At 43.3% G+C, this 17,488-nt stretch overlaps 1 protein-coding gene across 4 annotated transcripts in view; it reads right to left on the bottom strand.

Annotated features, from left to right (window-relative positions):
* LOC140737923 (uncharacterized) overlaps positions 1-17,280 on the bottom strand; it is a 47,624-nt gene extending 30,344 nt beyond the window's left edge. For all 4 annotated transcript variants that reach the window (XM_073064731.1, XM_073064738.1, XM_073064748.1 and 1 more), the window contains exons 1-3: positions 17,194-17,280; positions 8,718-8,774; positions 2,290-2,646 (exon numbers count right to left, since the gene is read on the bottom strand). In XM_073064731.1, the coding sequence (XP_072920832.1) occupies positions 2,290-2,646; positions 8,718-8,760 (400 nt within the window). In that variant the 5' untranslated portion in view covers positions 8,761-8,774; positions 17,194-17,280. The remainder of the gene's footprint in view (positions 1-2,289; positions 2,647-8,717; positions 8,775-17,193) is intronic.
* Positions 17,281-17,488: the final 208 nt, after the last annotated feature.

Here is a 17,488-nt window from a genome sequence, read left to right as displayed (position 1 = left end):
AGGGATGGGTTAGTAAATTTGCTGATGACACAAAGGTTGGGGATGTTGTGGATTGTATGGAGGGCTGTCAGTGGTTATAGCGAAACATTGATAGGATGTAAAAACTGGGTTGAGAAGTGGCAGATGGAGTTCCACCCATATAAATGTGAAGTGGTTCATTGTGACAGGTCAAATAGTAGGCAGAATATAGTATTAATGGTAAAACTCTTGGCAGTGTGGAGGATCAGAGAGATCTTGGGGTCCGAGTCCATAGGACATTCAAAGCTGCTACGCGGGTTCACTCTGTGGTTAGGAAGGTATACAGTGCCTTGGCCTTCATCAACTGTGGGATTGAGTTTAAGAGCCGAGAGGTAATGTTACAGCCATATAGGACGCTGGTCAGACCCCACTTAGAGTACTGTGTTCAGTTCTGGTCATCTCACTACAGAAAGGATGTGGAAACTATAGAAAGGTACAGAGCTGATTTACAAGGATGTTGCCTGGATTGGGAAGCATGCTTTACGAAAATAGGTTAAGTGAACTTTACACAGTGAGTGCGTTGAATGGGCTGCCGAGCGGCGGTGGAGGAGGAAACGATAGAGTCTATAAAGGTGCATTCTGGATAAGTACCTGGAGCTTAGTAAAATAGAAGGCTGTGGGTACACCTAGGAAGTTCTAAGGTAAGGACATGTTCGGCACAGCTTTGTGGGATGAAGGGCCTGTATTGTGCTGTTGGTTTTCTATGTACTGTGTTCTATTGGGAAGGCTTCAATGAGATACCGTGGCATTCTTCGAAATTGCAGTGAGAACAGGCCCAAAGCTGCCAATTGCTCACCATATGTTAACCCCTTCATTTGCGGAATCATCCTGACGACCTCCTCTGAACTCTCTCCAATGACAACACATCCTCTCTGAGATATGGTGCCCAGAAGCGTTGGCAATACTCAAAGTACGGCCTGACTAGTGTCTTATAAAGGGCCAACATTACCGTCTTGCTTTTATGTTCTACTCTCCTTGATATAAATGCCAATTTTGCATTTGCAATCTTACCACAGGCTCGGCCTGTAAATTAATGTTTTGAGAGCCTTGCACGCGGAATCCTAAGTCCCTTTGCACCTCTGCTGTTTGAACATTTTCCCCATTTCAATAATAGTCCGCACCACTATTCGTTTTACCAAAATGGATTATCATACATTTCCCAACAGTGTATTTCATTTGCGAGTTTTTCCCATTCTTCCAAACTGTCTAAGTTCAGCTGCAATCGCATTGCTTCCTCAGCACCACCTATATTTGTATCATCCACAAACTTTGCCACAAAGCCAGCAATTCCAAAACGTAAATAATTGACAAACAATGTGAAAAGCAGCGGTCCCAATACTGAACTCTGAGGAACACCACCAGTCACTGCAGCCAAGCAGAGAAGGCCCCACTCGCTGCCTGCAACCTCTCAACCATTCCGCTGTCCATGCCAGTATCTTTCCCGTAACGCCAGAAGATTTTATTTTGTTAAGGATGACATTATGGAATACTTGGTGACACAGGACAAGATATGACAGCATGGTTTTCTTAAGGTAAGATCTTGCCTGAAGAACATTTGGAATTGTTTGAGTAGATTACACCTAGGATATATAAAGGGGATGCAGTTGATTTGTATATTTGGCATTTCAGTAGGTCTTTGAGAAGTTGCCATACATGGAGTTGCTTATCAAGTTAGGAGCCCTTGGTTTTAGAGGAAAGTTACTGGCATGGTCAAAACATTGGCTGATTGGTAAGACGCAGCGAGTAAGAATAAAATGATCCTTTTCTGGTTGGCTGCCAGTGACTATGGTATTTCTCACGGGTCACTACTGGGACCGCTTCTCTTCATGCTGTATATCAATGATTTAGATGATGGAATTGTTGGCTTTGTTGCCAAATTTGCAGATGATTGCTGATGATTCGTGGAGGGGCAAGTAGTGCTGAAAAAACATGCAGAAGGGCTTAGATGAATTCGGGGAACGGGCGAAAATGGCAAGTTAAAGGCAATGTTGGAAATTCGAATGGCGGAGAATTCTCGATGAGCCAAATTTGCTTCCATTTCTTACGGTCTTAGGGACAGATTGGATTAACTCACCCGTAAATGTTCACTTGATTATAGCAATTGCAATTTTAATTTATTTTTCATTATTTTTTCAGCGTGTACTTCACCATCAATATGTCAAAGACATTCCGGATTTCTGTGTCTAAATTTGTACCGAGGTACACTTTATTGCAGAAGCTGAGAAATGTGCATCGAACGTCGAATATAAGATCAAAATAATACCAACTTACTTGTGACTTGAACTTCTGTCCCTTTGCCAAAATAAGTTACATCACCGAAAATTTCTACTCTGCAGTAATACTTCCCTGCATCATTCGTTCTGACGTTGAAGATCTGTAAATGTTGGCTTAGAATTCCCCTTGAACTGTCAAGTCTTACGCGACCCTGAAACTCGCCGGACTTGTTGCAAACGGTATGGTTTTCCCTGTCTTTGTACCAAATAATGGCTCCGATGCTCTTCGTTGTATTGTTTCTTTTACTGATGTAAGTACAATTCAGCTGCACTGTCCCCCCTTCAGTAACCGTGATCTGCACTGGCGATTGTTCGATTGTTCCGTTTGTTGTTGTAGCTGGAAATAATCTCATACCTGTAACCGGAAATAATTTCATTACCTCGTATCTTCCTTTCGGCCCAACATGTCAAAGCCACCAGCTGTACATAGCTACGCTGATCTCATTTACCCGCATTTTATCTATAGACTTCTCTACCGTGGCGATTCAAATATTTGATGCTTTCTAAATACCACGAGTGTACCTGTTTTCACCACCTCGTCAGGCAGTACATTTCAGTTTCTAACCATCTTCTGTCTGAAAGGAATCCCTATAGATTCTCGAACTTTCCATATCTCACAGTAAAATTATGTCATTGTTTCTCATACACACCTGTAATGGAATAAAGATTGTCGCCATCTACCAATCTTCGCCTTCTAACGTAATCAGCTGCATCTGTATCCTGTCAGATCAATCACATCATTCCCATAGTGTAGGGGCTAAAACCGCTGATGATAACCCAAATGAGGCCTACCCAATGTTTGATGAAGCTAGAGCCTAACGTCCCACTTGTTATAAATAATGACAGGGCCATGAAGGCAAACACTCAAATATCCACCTTATCCACCGGTGCTGTCACTCTGACTATTTTATGGACTTATACCATAGCATCTCAGCTCACCGATGCTCAGCAGAGTCCTCCTATATATTGTGTATGTGTTCTACTCTTGTTTGCTTTGTGTTCTACTCTTGTAATCTTTCCCTCGTCACTGAACATCAGAAAATTGATACGTTACATTTTCATTGAATCAAATGTAGAAGATTATTTTTAAAATCTGTATCCTGCAAGTGAGAGATGCGTATTTACAATCTAAATAACCTCTATAATATTTTGTTAAGTCACTAAAGTTATCCCAGAACTTTTATATAATTGATGCTTGCGTAGGAATATGAACCTTCTTTCAGGGAAATACAAAGTTCAAAATCCACCGATCCATCCCTAGATTCACATTAGTCGTGACCTGATTATATTATAAAGGGACATCCGTTTAGAAAGAAGATGAGGAGGAATTTCTTCAACCACAGTGTGTTGAACATATGAAATTCGTTGTCACAGGCGACCGTGGAGTTTAATAAGTTCTTGATTAGTCAGGATGTGAAAGGTAATTGGGAAAAGGTTAGAAGAATAGATTTGAGAGAGAAATGGATTAGCCATGATTAAAGCGAACCGAACTTACAAGGCCAAATGGCCTAATTCTGCGCCCATGTCTAATGGTCTTATGGTCTTATATCACAGAGAAGGCTCGGGGCATTGTTTCGCTTCTGTATTAGCTTGGACACTCGGTACCGCACTTTCTTTGTATTAGGTAGAGCACTGGAACAGAACTTTTGAAAGTCTCGGCTCCTAAACATAGCAGAATGAGGAAAGATTAAACAGAATGTTATTCTCTCTACTGTTTGAACAAATGACCGGTGATTTAAATGATACACACGAAGATAATGCGACGCTTAGCAAGCTAAATGGTAGATTAATATTCCCTGCTTAGAAGTAGAGAACGAAGTTTCGCGGTCTTAAAAGAGACTACTACTCGTTCGGGGGAGAAATAGGAAGGAGTATCATCTCCCCTGGCTGGAAAATCTCTGAAATTCTCTAGCCGAGGTGTTCAAGGAGCTTCAATTACTGAACATATTTATCGAAGACAACGATACATGTTTAGATATTAAGACAATTTACTGATTCAGTGCACAGAGGTGGTACTGAGGCAATGCCTTTTATGCTGGGGAAAGCCTCCAACATCACAAAATGCCAAATGCGCACTTCTGCCAAAATACGATCTAATTGCCGCGATGGAACGAATGGGCTGATTCTTTTTGTAATGTCGTTGCGTTTTCATTCTCGGGTGTCCTTATTAAATACATAACAGCCATGCCACCGTGACCCAGCCCTAACTTTTGCCCATGTCGCTTCACTGGATGCCCCTACCAAGATGTTCTCTCTAATTGTAGATGTTGTAGTACTGGACCTCAATAGAGTATGTATAAGGGATGGCTTTTTAGAAAAGCTTGTTCATGGGATGCGCTGGATTGGGTGTTGTGCAATACTTCGGAGGTGATATGAGAGCTTAAGGTTAAGGAATAAGCCAGCCCTTATACATTCCTTATACATTCTACAAATTATCTCTATTGAGGTCCAGTACGACAACATCTACAATTAGAGAGAACATCTTGGTAGGGGCATCCAGTGAGGCGACATGAGCAAAAGTTAGGGCTGGGTCACGGTGGCATGGCTGTTATGTATTTAATTAGGACAGCCTAGAATGAAAACGCAACGACATAACCAAAAGAATATGATCGAGTTCACATTGAAATTTGAGAGAGAGAAAAAAATAAAATCTCATGTGCCGGTATTTCAGTGGAATAAAGGAAATTACAATGGCATGAGAGGGGAACTGGCCGAAATTGACTGGAAAGGGATATTTGCAGGAAGGACAGCAGAGCAGCAATGGCTGGAGTGTCTGCGAAAAATGAGGGAAGTTCAAGGCAGATATATTCCAAAGGAGAAGACATTTTCAACGGGAAGAAGGACATTACCGTGGCTGAAAAGTGAAGTCAGAGCCAAAGTAAAAGCAAAAAAGAGGGCATACAAGGAAGCCAGAGCTAGTGGGAAGATAGAGGATTGGGGAGCTTTTAAAAACTTGCAGAAGGAAACTAAGAAAGTCATTCGGAAGGAAAAGATGAATCATGAGTAAGAGCTGGCGACATATCAAAAAGATTCTAAAAGATTTTTTAAGTATATAAAGGGTAAATATGAGTCGAGAGCAAATATAGGACCAATACAAAATGACGCTGGAGATATTGTAATGAGAGATGCAGAGATGGCAAAGGAACTCAATGCGTATTTTGCATCAGTCTCTACAGTGGAAGACGTCCGCAGTATACCGGACATTCAAGAGTGTCAGGGAAGTGAAGTTTGTGCAGTGAAAATTATGACTGAGAAGGTGCTCAGGAAGCTTAATGATCTGAGGATGGATTAATGACCGGATAGAATGCACCATCGGATTCTGAAGGAAGCATCTGAAGAAATTGTGGAGACATCAACGATTATCTTTCAAGCATCGATAGATTCTGGCATTGTATCAGATGACCGGAAAATTGCATATGTTGCTTCGCTATTTAAGAAGTGTCGGAAGCAGCTGAAAGGAAATTATAGATCTGTTAGCCTGACATCAGTGGTTGGAAAGTTGTTGGAATCGACTGTTAGGGATGAGAGTACGGAGTACCTGGAGGCAAATGACAAGATAGGCCAAAGCCAGCATGGTTTCCTGAAAGGACAATCCTGCCTGACAAACCTACTGCAATACTTTGAGGAAATTACAAGCAGGGTAGACAAGAGTGAATGGGAATAAAGGGATCCTATTCTGACTGGCTGCTGGTTACCACTGGAGTTCCACGGGGGTCGGTGTTGCGACCGTTACATTTTACGATGTATGTCAATGATTTGGACTACGGTACTAATCGATTTGTGGCTAAATTTGACGATGATACAAAGATAGGTGGAGGAGCGGTTAGTGCTGAGGAAACAGGCAATCTGCAGAGAGAGCAAACACGAGGAAATCTGCAGATGCTGGAAATTCAAATAACACTCACAAAATGCTGGTGGAACACAGCAGGCCAGGCAGCATCTATAGGGAGAAGCACTGTCGACGTTTCGGGTCGAGACCCTTCGTCAGGACTGACTGAAAGAAAAGATAGTAAGAGATTTGAAAGTAGTGGGGGGAGGGGGTTATGCGAAATGATAGAAGAAGACCGGAGGGGGTGGGATGAAGCTAAGAGCTGGAAAGGTGATTGGCGAAAGTGATACAGAGCTGGATAAGGGAAAGGATCATTGCACAGGAGGCTTCGGCCTCCCCACTCCACCCCACTCGGGATACAGTTTTCCTTGTCCTCACCTACCACCCCACCAGCCTCCAGGTCCAACGTATAACTCTCCATAACTTCCGCCACCTCCAACGGGATCCCACTACCAAGCACATCTTTCCCTCCCTCCCTCTTTCTGCTTTCCACAGGGATCGCTCCCTACGCGACTTCCTTGTCTACTCGTCCCCCCCATCCCTTCCCACCGATCTCCTCCTGCCCCTTATCGTTGTAAGCGGAACATGTGCTACACCTGCCCTTACACTTCCTCCCACACCACCATTTAGGGCCCCAGACAGTCCTTACAGGTGAGGCGACATTTCACCTGTGAGTCGGCTGGTGTGGTATACTGCGTCCGGTGCTCCCGGTGTGGCCTTTTATATATTGGTGAGACCCGGCACAGACTGGGAGACCGTTTCGCTGAACACCTACGCTCGGTCCGCCAGAGAAAGCAGGATCTCCCAGTGGCCACACGTTTTAATTCCACGTCCCATTCCCATTCTGATATATCTGTCCATGGCCTCCTCTACTGTCAAGATGAAGCCACACTCGGGTTAGAGGAACAGCATCTTATATAAGGGCTGGGTAGCCTCCAACCTGATGGCATAAACATTGACTTCTCTAACTTCCGTTAATACCCCTCCTCCCCTTCTTACCCCATCCCTGACAATATTTAGTTATTTGTTTTTTTTCTCTCTCTGCCCATCACTCTGCCCGTTCTCCATCTCCCTCTGCTGTTCCCCCCCTTTCTTTCTCCCGAGGCCTCCTGTCCCATGATCCGTTCCCTTCTCCAGCTCGGTATCACTTTCACCAATCACTTTTCCAGCTCTTAGCTTCATCCCACCCCCTCCGGTCTTCTCCTATCATTTCGCATTTCCCCCTCCCCCCCCCCCCACTACTTTCAAATCTCTTACAATCTTTCCTTTCAGTTGGTCCTGACGAAGGGTCTCGGCCCGAAACGTCGACAGTGCTTCTCCCTATAGATGCTGCCTGGCCTGCTGTGTTCCACCAGCATTTTGTGTGTGTTGTTTAACTTGCAGAGAGACTTAGATAATTTAGGGGAATGGGCAAGGAAGTGTCAAATGAAATATAATGTTGGAAAGTGCATGGTCATGCACTTTGGTGGAAGAAATAAACGGGCAGACTATTATTTAGATGGGGAAAGAATTCAAAATGCAGAGATGTAAACAGACTTGGGAGTCCTTGTGCAAGATACCCTAAAGGTTAACCTGTACGTTGAGTCGGTTGTGAAAGTTGAGGCTATATAAGACATTCTTGAGACCACACTTGAAGCATTGTGTGCAGTTTTGGGCTCCTTCTTTTAAAAAGGATACACTGACAATGGAGAGGGTTCAGAGAAAATTCACAAGAATGATTCCAGGAATGAAAGAGTTACCATATGAGGAACGTCTGGGAGCTCTTGGGCTGTATTCGTGGAGTTCAGGACCATGAGGGGGGATTTCATACAAACATTCCAAATGTTAAAAAGCCTGAACAGATTTGATATGGCAAAGTTATTTCCCATGGTAGGGGATTCTAGGACCAACAGGGCCCGACTTCAGGATTGAAGGACGTCCATTTAGAACTGAGATGCGGAAAAATTACTTTAGACAGAGGGTGGTAAATCTGTGAAATTTGTTGCCACGAGTGGCTGTGGAGGCCAAGTCATTGGGTGTATTTAAGGCAGAGATAGATAGGTTCTTGATTAGTCAGGGCATTAAAGGGTATGGGATGAAAGCAGGGGAGTGGGGATGACTGGATGAAGTGGATCAGCCCACGACTGAATGGCGGAGCAGAATCGATGGCCCGAATGGCCTACTTCTGCTCCTATATCTTATGGTATTCTGGCTTATGCTTAGTAATACGCAATTAATAATGCGGTTCCATCTACTCTTTTGCACCCCTTTCTGTACCGACTGGAACATTAAAGCACAAAACGTTGGTTTTCTTTTCCTGCCCGCAAGGCAATGAATCTCAGATTAGTATATAGTGATATATATGTACTCAGATAATAAATTTTACTTTGAATTTGCCATTCCCTCAATAAAGGGCTGAATTGTTTTACTAAGGAAGAATGTGTGAGCATGAGCAATTATGCCTTAGATTAGTGATAATCTAAGTGATTGTCAAAATAACCTTGAGGAGATAACTAACCCTTTAATGTTCCCGATATTTTATCCCCTCTCTCATTCTCTGTTTCTCACTTTGCTCTGCTGTATGCCTCTGTATGAACGTCCCCGTTTTCAGCACTTACCAGAGAACAAGAACAAAGAACATACGAACACATTCCACGTCATGGTTCGGCGGATGCCTTTAGAAAAAGAGAAGCAAATGAACACAAATATTGTAAATATTGTAAAAATAGAAACAAAATCTAAACTGCGTATGCCAAAAGTCTGAAATAGAAATAGCAAAGAATGTCCAAAAAAAATCTTTGACCAAGGAACTTCTGGACTTAGTGTCATCTTCAGTAATTTCATACAAACCGCTTTCGTTTTTATTCTATTTATTGAAGCTTTTTCCCCCACCAACACTGCCTAATCTGATTGGCACGTCCTACAGCTTTGACCTGCATTTTGCAACTTTTCCATCAGTTTCCTTGTTTCATCTCCAGCAAATAGTTTCATTAATAACTTATCGTTGCTGTGACCCTCTTAGAGATTTTCGCTTTTTCCTATTCAATCCTTCCGTGCTTTCTCCGCAACTTAAAGCTAGCAGTTTTCCTTTTTTTCCCAGCTTTTCTGAATCTCTATGACCTGAAACGTAGTCTTCCTTGTCAGGTTTTGCAGATTGTTGTGCTTGATCTTGCAGCTGTGGGTTAGACTTAACGGATGTATACTGCATGTTAAAACATAAATAATCTGATTAAAATATCGTGCACCCCTGTGAGTTGCACCTGAGCTAAGATGAATAGAATCTCGTACAGAATTTTACACAGTGGGCAAAAGCAAGTCACAATAACTGAATGCTATTCTATGTCATTTAACGAGGTAGTGGGTGGTTCTTCGTATGGTAGCTGATCTAGGACAGAAGATGTTCTCCCTTTGATGGCAAAAATGAAAAAAAAGGTTCCTGTTTTTAATCATCGCAACTCATTTCCACATTTTTTTGTTTCGTCAGCAAAACTTAAAGAAATTTGAGTCCTTGGGGCTTTTTAACTATCATCATTTAGCAACTGAAGTTTGTTATCCATTTCCCTTTTTGCACAGGCAATGTTTTAAAAATACTGCCGGGAACTTCCTGTATAGATGCTACCATTGAGCATCTCTTGTGCTTAGAAACACAAGAAATTCTGCAGATCACAAACAAGATGCTGCAAATCCAAGCAACGGACACAAAATGATGGAGTAACTCAGCAGGTGAGGCGGCATCTATGCAAAAGAGTACCCTTCATCAGGTCTGATTGAAGTGTCTCGACCCGAAACGTCGAATGTACTCTGGTCCATAGATTCTGCAGATGTCGGAAATCCAGAGAAACGCGCACAAAATGCTGGAGGAACTCAGAGAGCATTCTTGGAGTGGATTACGGGAGTCGATATTTCGGATCGAGACGGTTTATTAAGACTGGAAAAGAAGGGGGCAGATGCCAGAATGCAGAAAATTAATGTCAGGTGTACAGCTTATATGGAAAAGAAACAAAACTATGCAAATACAATAACAAAATTACAATTAAATAAGTAAATAATTAATACAGATAACATATCATAGTTCTTGAAAGTGAGTCCATAGCTTGTGGAATCATTTCAAAATTGACGTGAATGAAGGTATCCTTGCTAGTTTAAAAGCCTGATGGTTGAAAGATACTATCTGTTCGTGAATGTGGTGGTGTGGGAGTTCAGATTCCGTTCAGCCATAGTGTCTCACCTAGCCGTCAGATTAATCCCCACCCATCCCTCCAACCAATAGAATCCTCCTTGTCGCTCTTATGAACTAAATAGAGGTGTTTTGCCATGCGGTCACCTTTGTATCTTCTTCTCTGCTACATACCCGTCAACTTCACCCATTACCACATCCCCATCACTCTCAACCCGAGTACAATAAATCCAAAATTATGCTAACCAATTAACAATCAGGCATGGGAAGGCACAGGGACAAATAACAGTGCCACGTGGACAAGCTCCAGGCAGGAAGCATCCAAGATCAGCACCGAACCAGATCCCCGGTTCCAGCATTAGTGCCACATCACCACATTGAGACAGTTAATCAGCCATGCGAGAAAGAAAGTTAAATTTATACTAATCTATGGCTACAACATTATGAATATTTTTACTTCTGAACATGACACTTCCTTGGCTGTTTTCACTTCTGAATAAGCAGTCATGGAGGTAAGGCCAAAGTCAAATTGAAAGTTAAACTTCGTTAAATTGTGATCATAAAATTTGAAGAGTTACCACGATTTAGCTGCCTTCTATTTTGAGATTCTTAAGTTACATTATAATTGCCGTTAAGGTGTTGAAGTAGAACACTTTTATTTTCCTTCTACTTCCACATTTTTAGAATCACACTCACCTACTTATGGGAAAATACTGCATGATGAACCTGTTAGAATTCTTTGAGTAAATTACAAGTAGGATAGATATAGGGAACGTAGTGGATGTTGTATATTTGGATTTTCAAAAGGCCGTTCACAAGGTGCCACACATGAAGCTGCTTACCAAGTTAAGAAACCATTGATTGGAGGCAGAGAGTGGGAATGAAAGGCTCCTTTTCTGGTTGGCTGCTAATAACTCGTGTTGCGGCCGCTTCTTTTTGTGCTGTATATCAATAATTTAGATGATGGAATAGATGGCTTGATTGCTATTTGAAGACGATATCAAGACATGTGGAGGGACAGGCATTTCATAAAGCTTCAGAAGGAATTAGATTAGAAGAATGGAAAGGAAATACAGTGTTGGAAAATGCATGATCATGCACTTTGGGAGTAGAAATAAATGTGCAGGCTGTTTTTTAAACCGGGAGAAAAACTAAAAATCTGAGATGCAAATAGATAGACAATAGACAATAGGTGCAGAGGTAGACCATTCGGCCCTTCGAGCCTGCACCGCCATTCTGAGATCATGGCTGATCATCTACTATCAATACCCGGTTCCTGCCTTGTCCCCATATCCCTTGATTCCTCTATCTATAAGATACCTATTTAGCTCCTTCTTGAAAGCATCCAGAGAATTGGCCTCCACTGCCTTCCGAGGCAGTGCATTCCAGACCCCACAACTCTCTGGGAGAAGAAGGTTTTCCTTAACTCTGTCCTAAATGACCTACGCCTTATTCTCAAACGATGCCCTCTGGTACGGGCCTCTCCCAGCATCTGGAACATATTTCCTGCCTCTATCTTGTCCAATCCCTTAATAATCTTATATGTTGCAATCAGATCCCCTCTCAATCTCCTTAATTCCAGCGTGTACAAGCCCAGTCTCTCTAACCTCTCTGCGTAAGACAGTCCTGACATCCCAGGAATTAACCTTGTGAATCTACGCTGCACTTCCTCTACAGCCAGGATGTCCTTCTTTAACCCTGGAGACCAAAACTGTACACAATACTCCAGGTGTGGTCTCACCAGGGCCCTGTACAAATGCAAGAGGATTTCCTTGCTCTTGCCCTCAATTCCCTTTGTAATAAAGGCCAACATTTCATTAGCCTTCTTCACTGCCTGCTGCACTTGCTCATTCACCTTCAGTGACTGATGAACAAGGACTCCTAGATCTCTTTGTATTTCTCCCTTACCCAACTCTACACCGTTCAGATAATAATCTGCCTTCCTGTTCTTACTCCCAAAGTGGATAACCTCACACTTATTCACATTAAACGTCATCTGCCAAGTATCTGCCCACTCATCCAGCCTATCCAAGTCACCCTGAATTCTCCTAACAACCTCATCACATGTCACACTGCCACCCAGTTTAGTATCATCAGCAAACTTGCTGATGTTATTCTCAATGCCTTCATCTAAGGTTTGGGAGTCCTTGTGTAGAACACCCTAAAAGATAGCTTGCAGGTTGAGTCTCTCGTGAGGAAGGTAAATGCAAAGTTAGCATTCATTTCAAGAGGTCTAGAATATAAGAAAAGTGATACGATGCTGAGGTTTATAAGACACGGGTGAGATATCACCTTGAGTATTGTGCACAATTTTGGGCTCCTCATCTACGAAAAGATGTGCTAACATTGGAGAGGATTCACAGGAAGTTTACAATGATGATTCCGGGAATGAAAATGTTATCATACGAGTAACGTTTGATGGCTCTGGTACCGCACTCATTGGAATTTAAAAGGATAAGAGGGATCGCATTGAAATCTTTCGAAGGTGGGAGAAAGAGTAGATTTGAAAAGGATGTATCCCATGGTGGGGTAGTCTAGGACAAGCGGGCACAGCCTCAAAGTAGTTGGGCGACCATTTAAAGCAGATACACGGAGAAACTGCTTTAGCCAGAGGGTGGTTAATTTGTGGAATTTGTTACCGCAGGCAGCTGTGGAGGCAAGCTCTTTGGGTGTATTTAAGGCGGAGATTGCTAGGTTCTTGATTGGCCACGGCATCAAAGGTTTTGTGGAGAAGGCCGGGGATTACACTTGAGAGGGGGAAAAATAAGGATCACCATGACTGAATGGCGGAGCAGTCTCGAGGGGCAAATGGCCTAATGCTGCACCAATAGCTTATGGTCTAAGAAGAAGCATTCTGAAGGCAGGATGACTCAGACAAGAGAAGTGAAAGCTAGCATAAAATCCAAAAGGAGGGCATACATCAGAGCAAAATTTAGTTATTGAGATACAGCGCCAAATAGGCCTTCCAGCCCAGCAATTTCCCCGATTTAATCGGAGTCTAATCATGGGGCAATTTCCAAAGAGCAAGTAAACAGTCTTTGGACTGTGGGAGGATACTGGAGCATCCGGAGCAAACTCACACGCTACGTACAATCCGCAGGCAGGACAACGGTGGGAAGTAAACCCGAGTTGTCTGCACTGTAAAACTTTGTGCTAAAAACCACACTGTCACGGGAAGTTAGAAGATTGGGAACATTTTAAAAATCAACAGAAGGCAATTAAAATGTCATAAAGGAGGCAAACATAGAACACGAGGTAAGACAGCCAATAGTATTAACGAGAGAAAAATGTTTCTTCATATACTGCATGTAACCGAAAAGAAAGCGAGGGTAGATATCGAAATGTTGGAAATGATGCTGGAGAGGTAATAATGGAGACAACGAAATAGTGGACAAACTGAATACGTATTTTGCATCATTCGTCACTGTGGAAGCCATTAGCAGTATGCAGTTGTTCGAGGGGGTTAACAACGGTAGAATTGTGTGAATTGTGCTATTACTAGGGACAACGTTCTTGGGAAAATGGAAGGTCTGCAGGCAGAGAGGTCACCTGATCTAGATTGTCTAAACTTCAGGGTTCTGAAAGAAGTGACTGAGGAGTTTGTGAAGGCATTGGTAATGTTCTTTCAAGACGCAGTGGATTCTGGGACTGGTCTGGAAGTCACTTCACACTTCAAGAAGTGAGAGAGGCAGAACAAGTTACAGGCCCGTTAGTGGGACTTCAGTGCTTTGAAGATTGTTGGAGTAGAATTCCTAAGGATGTTTTTTCAGGCTACTTAGAGGCACACGATTGAATAGTTCATAGCCTCTGGTTTCCTTAAGGGAAAAGGAGCCCATGATATTACAGGGAAGATACTATAATGGACAGAGGATTGGTTGATTGCCAGGAAGCAACGAATGGGAACAACGGGAGCCTTTTTTCGCTTGGCTACTTGTGTGTAGTGGTGTTTTACAGGTGTGTTCTGTGGCCGCTTCTTTTTTATGCTATACTTCAGTGCTTGGATGACAAAATTTGTGGCTTTGAGGCTATGTTTGTGGATGATACTTCCTGAGGAGACTGAGGTCCTTTAACATCTGCAGGACGATGTTGAGGATGTTCTATGAGTCTGTGGTGGCCAGTGCTATCATGTTTGCTGTTGTGTGCTGGGGCAGCAGGCTGAGGGTAGCAGACACCAACAGAATCAACAAACTCATTCGTAAGGCCAGTGATGTTGTGGGGGTGGAACTGGACTCTCTGACGGTGGTGTCTGAAAAGAAGATGCTGTCCAAGTTGCATGCCATCTTGGACAATGTCTCCCATCCACTCCATAATGTACTGGTTAGGCACAGGAGTACATTCAGCCAGAGACTCATTCCACCGAGATGCAACACTGAGCGTCATAGGAAGTCATTCCTGCCTGTGGCCATCAAACTTTACAACTCCTCCCTCGGAGTGTCAGACACCCTGAGCCAATAGGCTGGTCCTGGACTTATTTCCACTTGGTATAATTTACCTATTATTTAATTATTTATGGTTTTATATTGCTATATTACTATTCTTGGTTGGTGCCACTGTAACAAAACCCAATTTCCCTCGGGATCAATAAAATATGTCTGCCTGTCTGTCTGGTACAAAGATAGACAGAGGGCCGTCCATTTAGAACAGAGTTGAGGTGGAATTTTTGTATCCAAAGAGTAGTGAGTGCATGGGATTCGTTACCACATGCAACTGTGGAGATTTTCAGCATTTTTGGATATGGACTTGAACTACAGACGTTCATATTTCAGTCTTATAGTGTTTTCTATTATGTGTTTCCTTTCTCGATTTTTGTGTCCTGGGGTGCGGGACTTGGGGTCGATGTACCTGTTCCATTTTTGTTTGATTTTTCATTGCGGGGAGGAGAAATTTTGGGGGTTGATGAGCGAATTGCTTTACTTTTCTTTCTTGGTTTCCTGGCTATTTGGAGCAGAAGAATTTCAGAGTTGTGTTCTTCGGTAATAAAGAACCTTTGAACTTTTGAAATAGCTGGGTATGTTTAAGGCAGAGGTTGATAGATTCCTGATTAATCAGGGCATGAAAGGATATAGGGAAAAGGTGGGCTGAGATGGGAATGGATTAGTTATAATGAAATGGCAATGTATTCTCGATGGGCCAAACGGCCTAATTCTGCTCCAATATCTTATTGTTTTATTGTCCCTGAGTAATCCCCTCCCCCCCATCTCTATTCTAAAAGGACGTCCTTCTATTCTGAGGCTGTACCCTCTGGTCAAGACTCACCCTCAATAGACAACATGCTCTCCATGTCCACTCTAGATAAAGATTGCATTGTGCTTCACGGGCCTCATTCACAGGAATTTCAGTCGCGAAGCCGTGCCCTGAAAACAGCCAGGCTGCAGGACCACTGAAGAATTACACTGAATTTGATTTTCCTTCACTCATTGAGGCGAACGAACAGTTAACATATATTGTCGTTACTCATTGAACTGTGGACCACCGAAGGCGAAATGGTACAAAGGATGGGACTGATTTAGGTAGGGGCGGGGTAATGGGTTGTGTTGCGGTAGGAAATAGAAACTTTCTGCTCGACACAGGAATAGTCATCCTCTTGGAAGCACAAAGAAAGTCATCTGCGGGTGGAAGTCGGCGGGTTGAGTAACAACCACCTGGAAGAGAGGATTTCTGACATTTTGGAACGAAAGCACACATCAGGACTGAGACTGGAGTGGTAAGATAGCCAGTCTAAATAGGAAAGGGGAAGTGAGACAAGGGCCAGAATGTGATAGGGACCAAAGAGGGATGGAAGATCAGGGGCAGATTTAGCAATTTGAGGAGGGGCATTGCTGGAGTTGGGAAATGGTAGCAGATAGATAATAGAAGCAAGTTGACAAAAGGGAAAATAATAAAGGCAGACGAGGACGTGTGGGGGAAGAGAGGCTGAAGGTGGAGACCGGTGCTGGGGTCGGGGGCGATGAGCGAGCTAATGATTCCTAGCAATGCTGGAATCTACTAAATACGGCCATGCTGGGAACCATTAAGGGAGTGGATGAAGGTACATGCGAAAGGAATGATGGCTCATTTTTGTCTCTTTCGTCCTCCTGGTTAATTCCACATTTTAACCAAATATTTAATGCGCCAGAGTCCCTTCTCATATCATTCCTTCTGCCTCTAACTGCCCCCTCCCGCCGTCAAAGTTGCAGCCAGTCACCATCCAGCAACTGTCTCCACTTTCACCCTCTCCTCGGGGGAGGGGCAATCTCATCTTTTTGCCTGTTTCTACCCATCACTCACCTGCCTCTGTCTCCCACCTACATTGCTCCATTGCAAACTGGCTCTATCTGCCCCTTATCCTTCGCATCTCCTTGCCTATCAATTGCCATCTCTTGTCTTTACCACGCTCCTTCTCCTCTTTATTCCGGCTCTTACTTCACCGTGGCCAGACTCGATACGAGATCTCGACTCGAAACATCAACAACCCGAACCACCCCCCGTCCCCCGTCCCCCGTACAGAGGTTACTCGACCCGCTGAGTACTTCCCGCAGTTTGTTTCCCATCAGAATGTAGCATCTGTCGTCTCTTGTGTCTTCCCCAAGCCACCGCTCAACCCCACGCAGCTTCACCAAAGCTCGGCCAGACACACAGATCCTACTCAACATCAGACTCAGAGCCACTCAATCTTCCTAAAATCAGATTCAAGGACTCTCCAGCAGCCGGAAACCCACTCTTCCCGAATCCCGGATTTGGAACTCTTTCACAAAATTTGGCTAGTGAAATTTATCCGCCTCAAAGTCCTCAAAGCCCGCGTCAAGAAAGGTCCGCCTCATGGACACCAGGCTCAGAGATATTCATCCTCTTCAAAGCCCGATTCAAAGACAAACGATCTCTTAAGACCCTGCCTAACGCCGTTAGATTTCCCCAATGCTCCGTGAAGAAGCACTTACCGTTCTTAAAATCGCTGCCGAATCTAAATCTTCCCTGGACGTCTTAAGCCCAAGCTTTGTACCCACAAAGCACAGACGTTATGTACGCAATCGAATCTTAGTTTTACTTGCAACACTTCCGGTTTCCTTCTATAATAATGTGCATATCGTGCATAACCGTTGGTTACCGCACAAAACACACTTCTCGTTTCCGAATCCTTTGGTTACATAAAGCATCTATGAGTTTAAAGAGCTGTAAAATAAAAAGGAAAAATGTTGGAAAATGTCCATCGGCTCAATGACACCTATGTGAAAA

The sequence above is a fragment of the Hemitrygon akajei genome, chromosome 2 (assembly GCF_048418815.1).
Source record: "Hemitrygon akajei chromosome 2, sHemAka1.3, whole genome shotgun sequence".
Taxonomy (NCBI): Eukaryota; Metazoa; Chordata; class Chondrichthyes; order Myliobatiformes; family Dasyatidae; genus Hemitrygon; species Hemitrygon akajei.
Note: the sequence above shows the minus strand (reverse complement) of the source record. Positions and strands in the feature narration are given on the sequence as shown.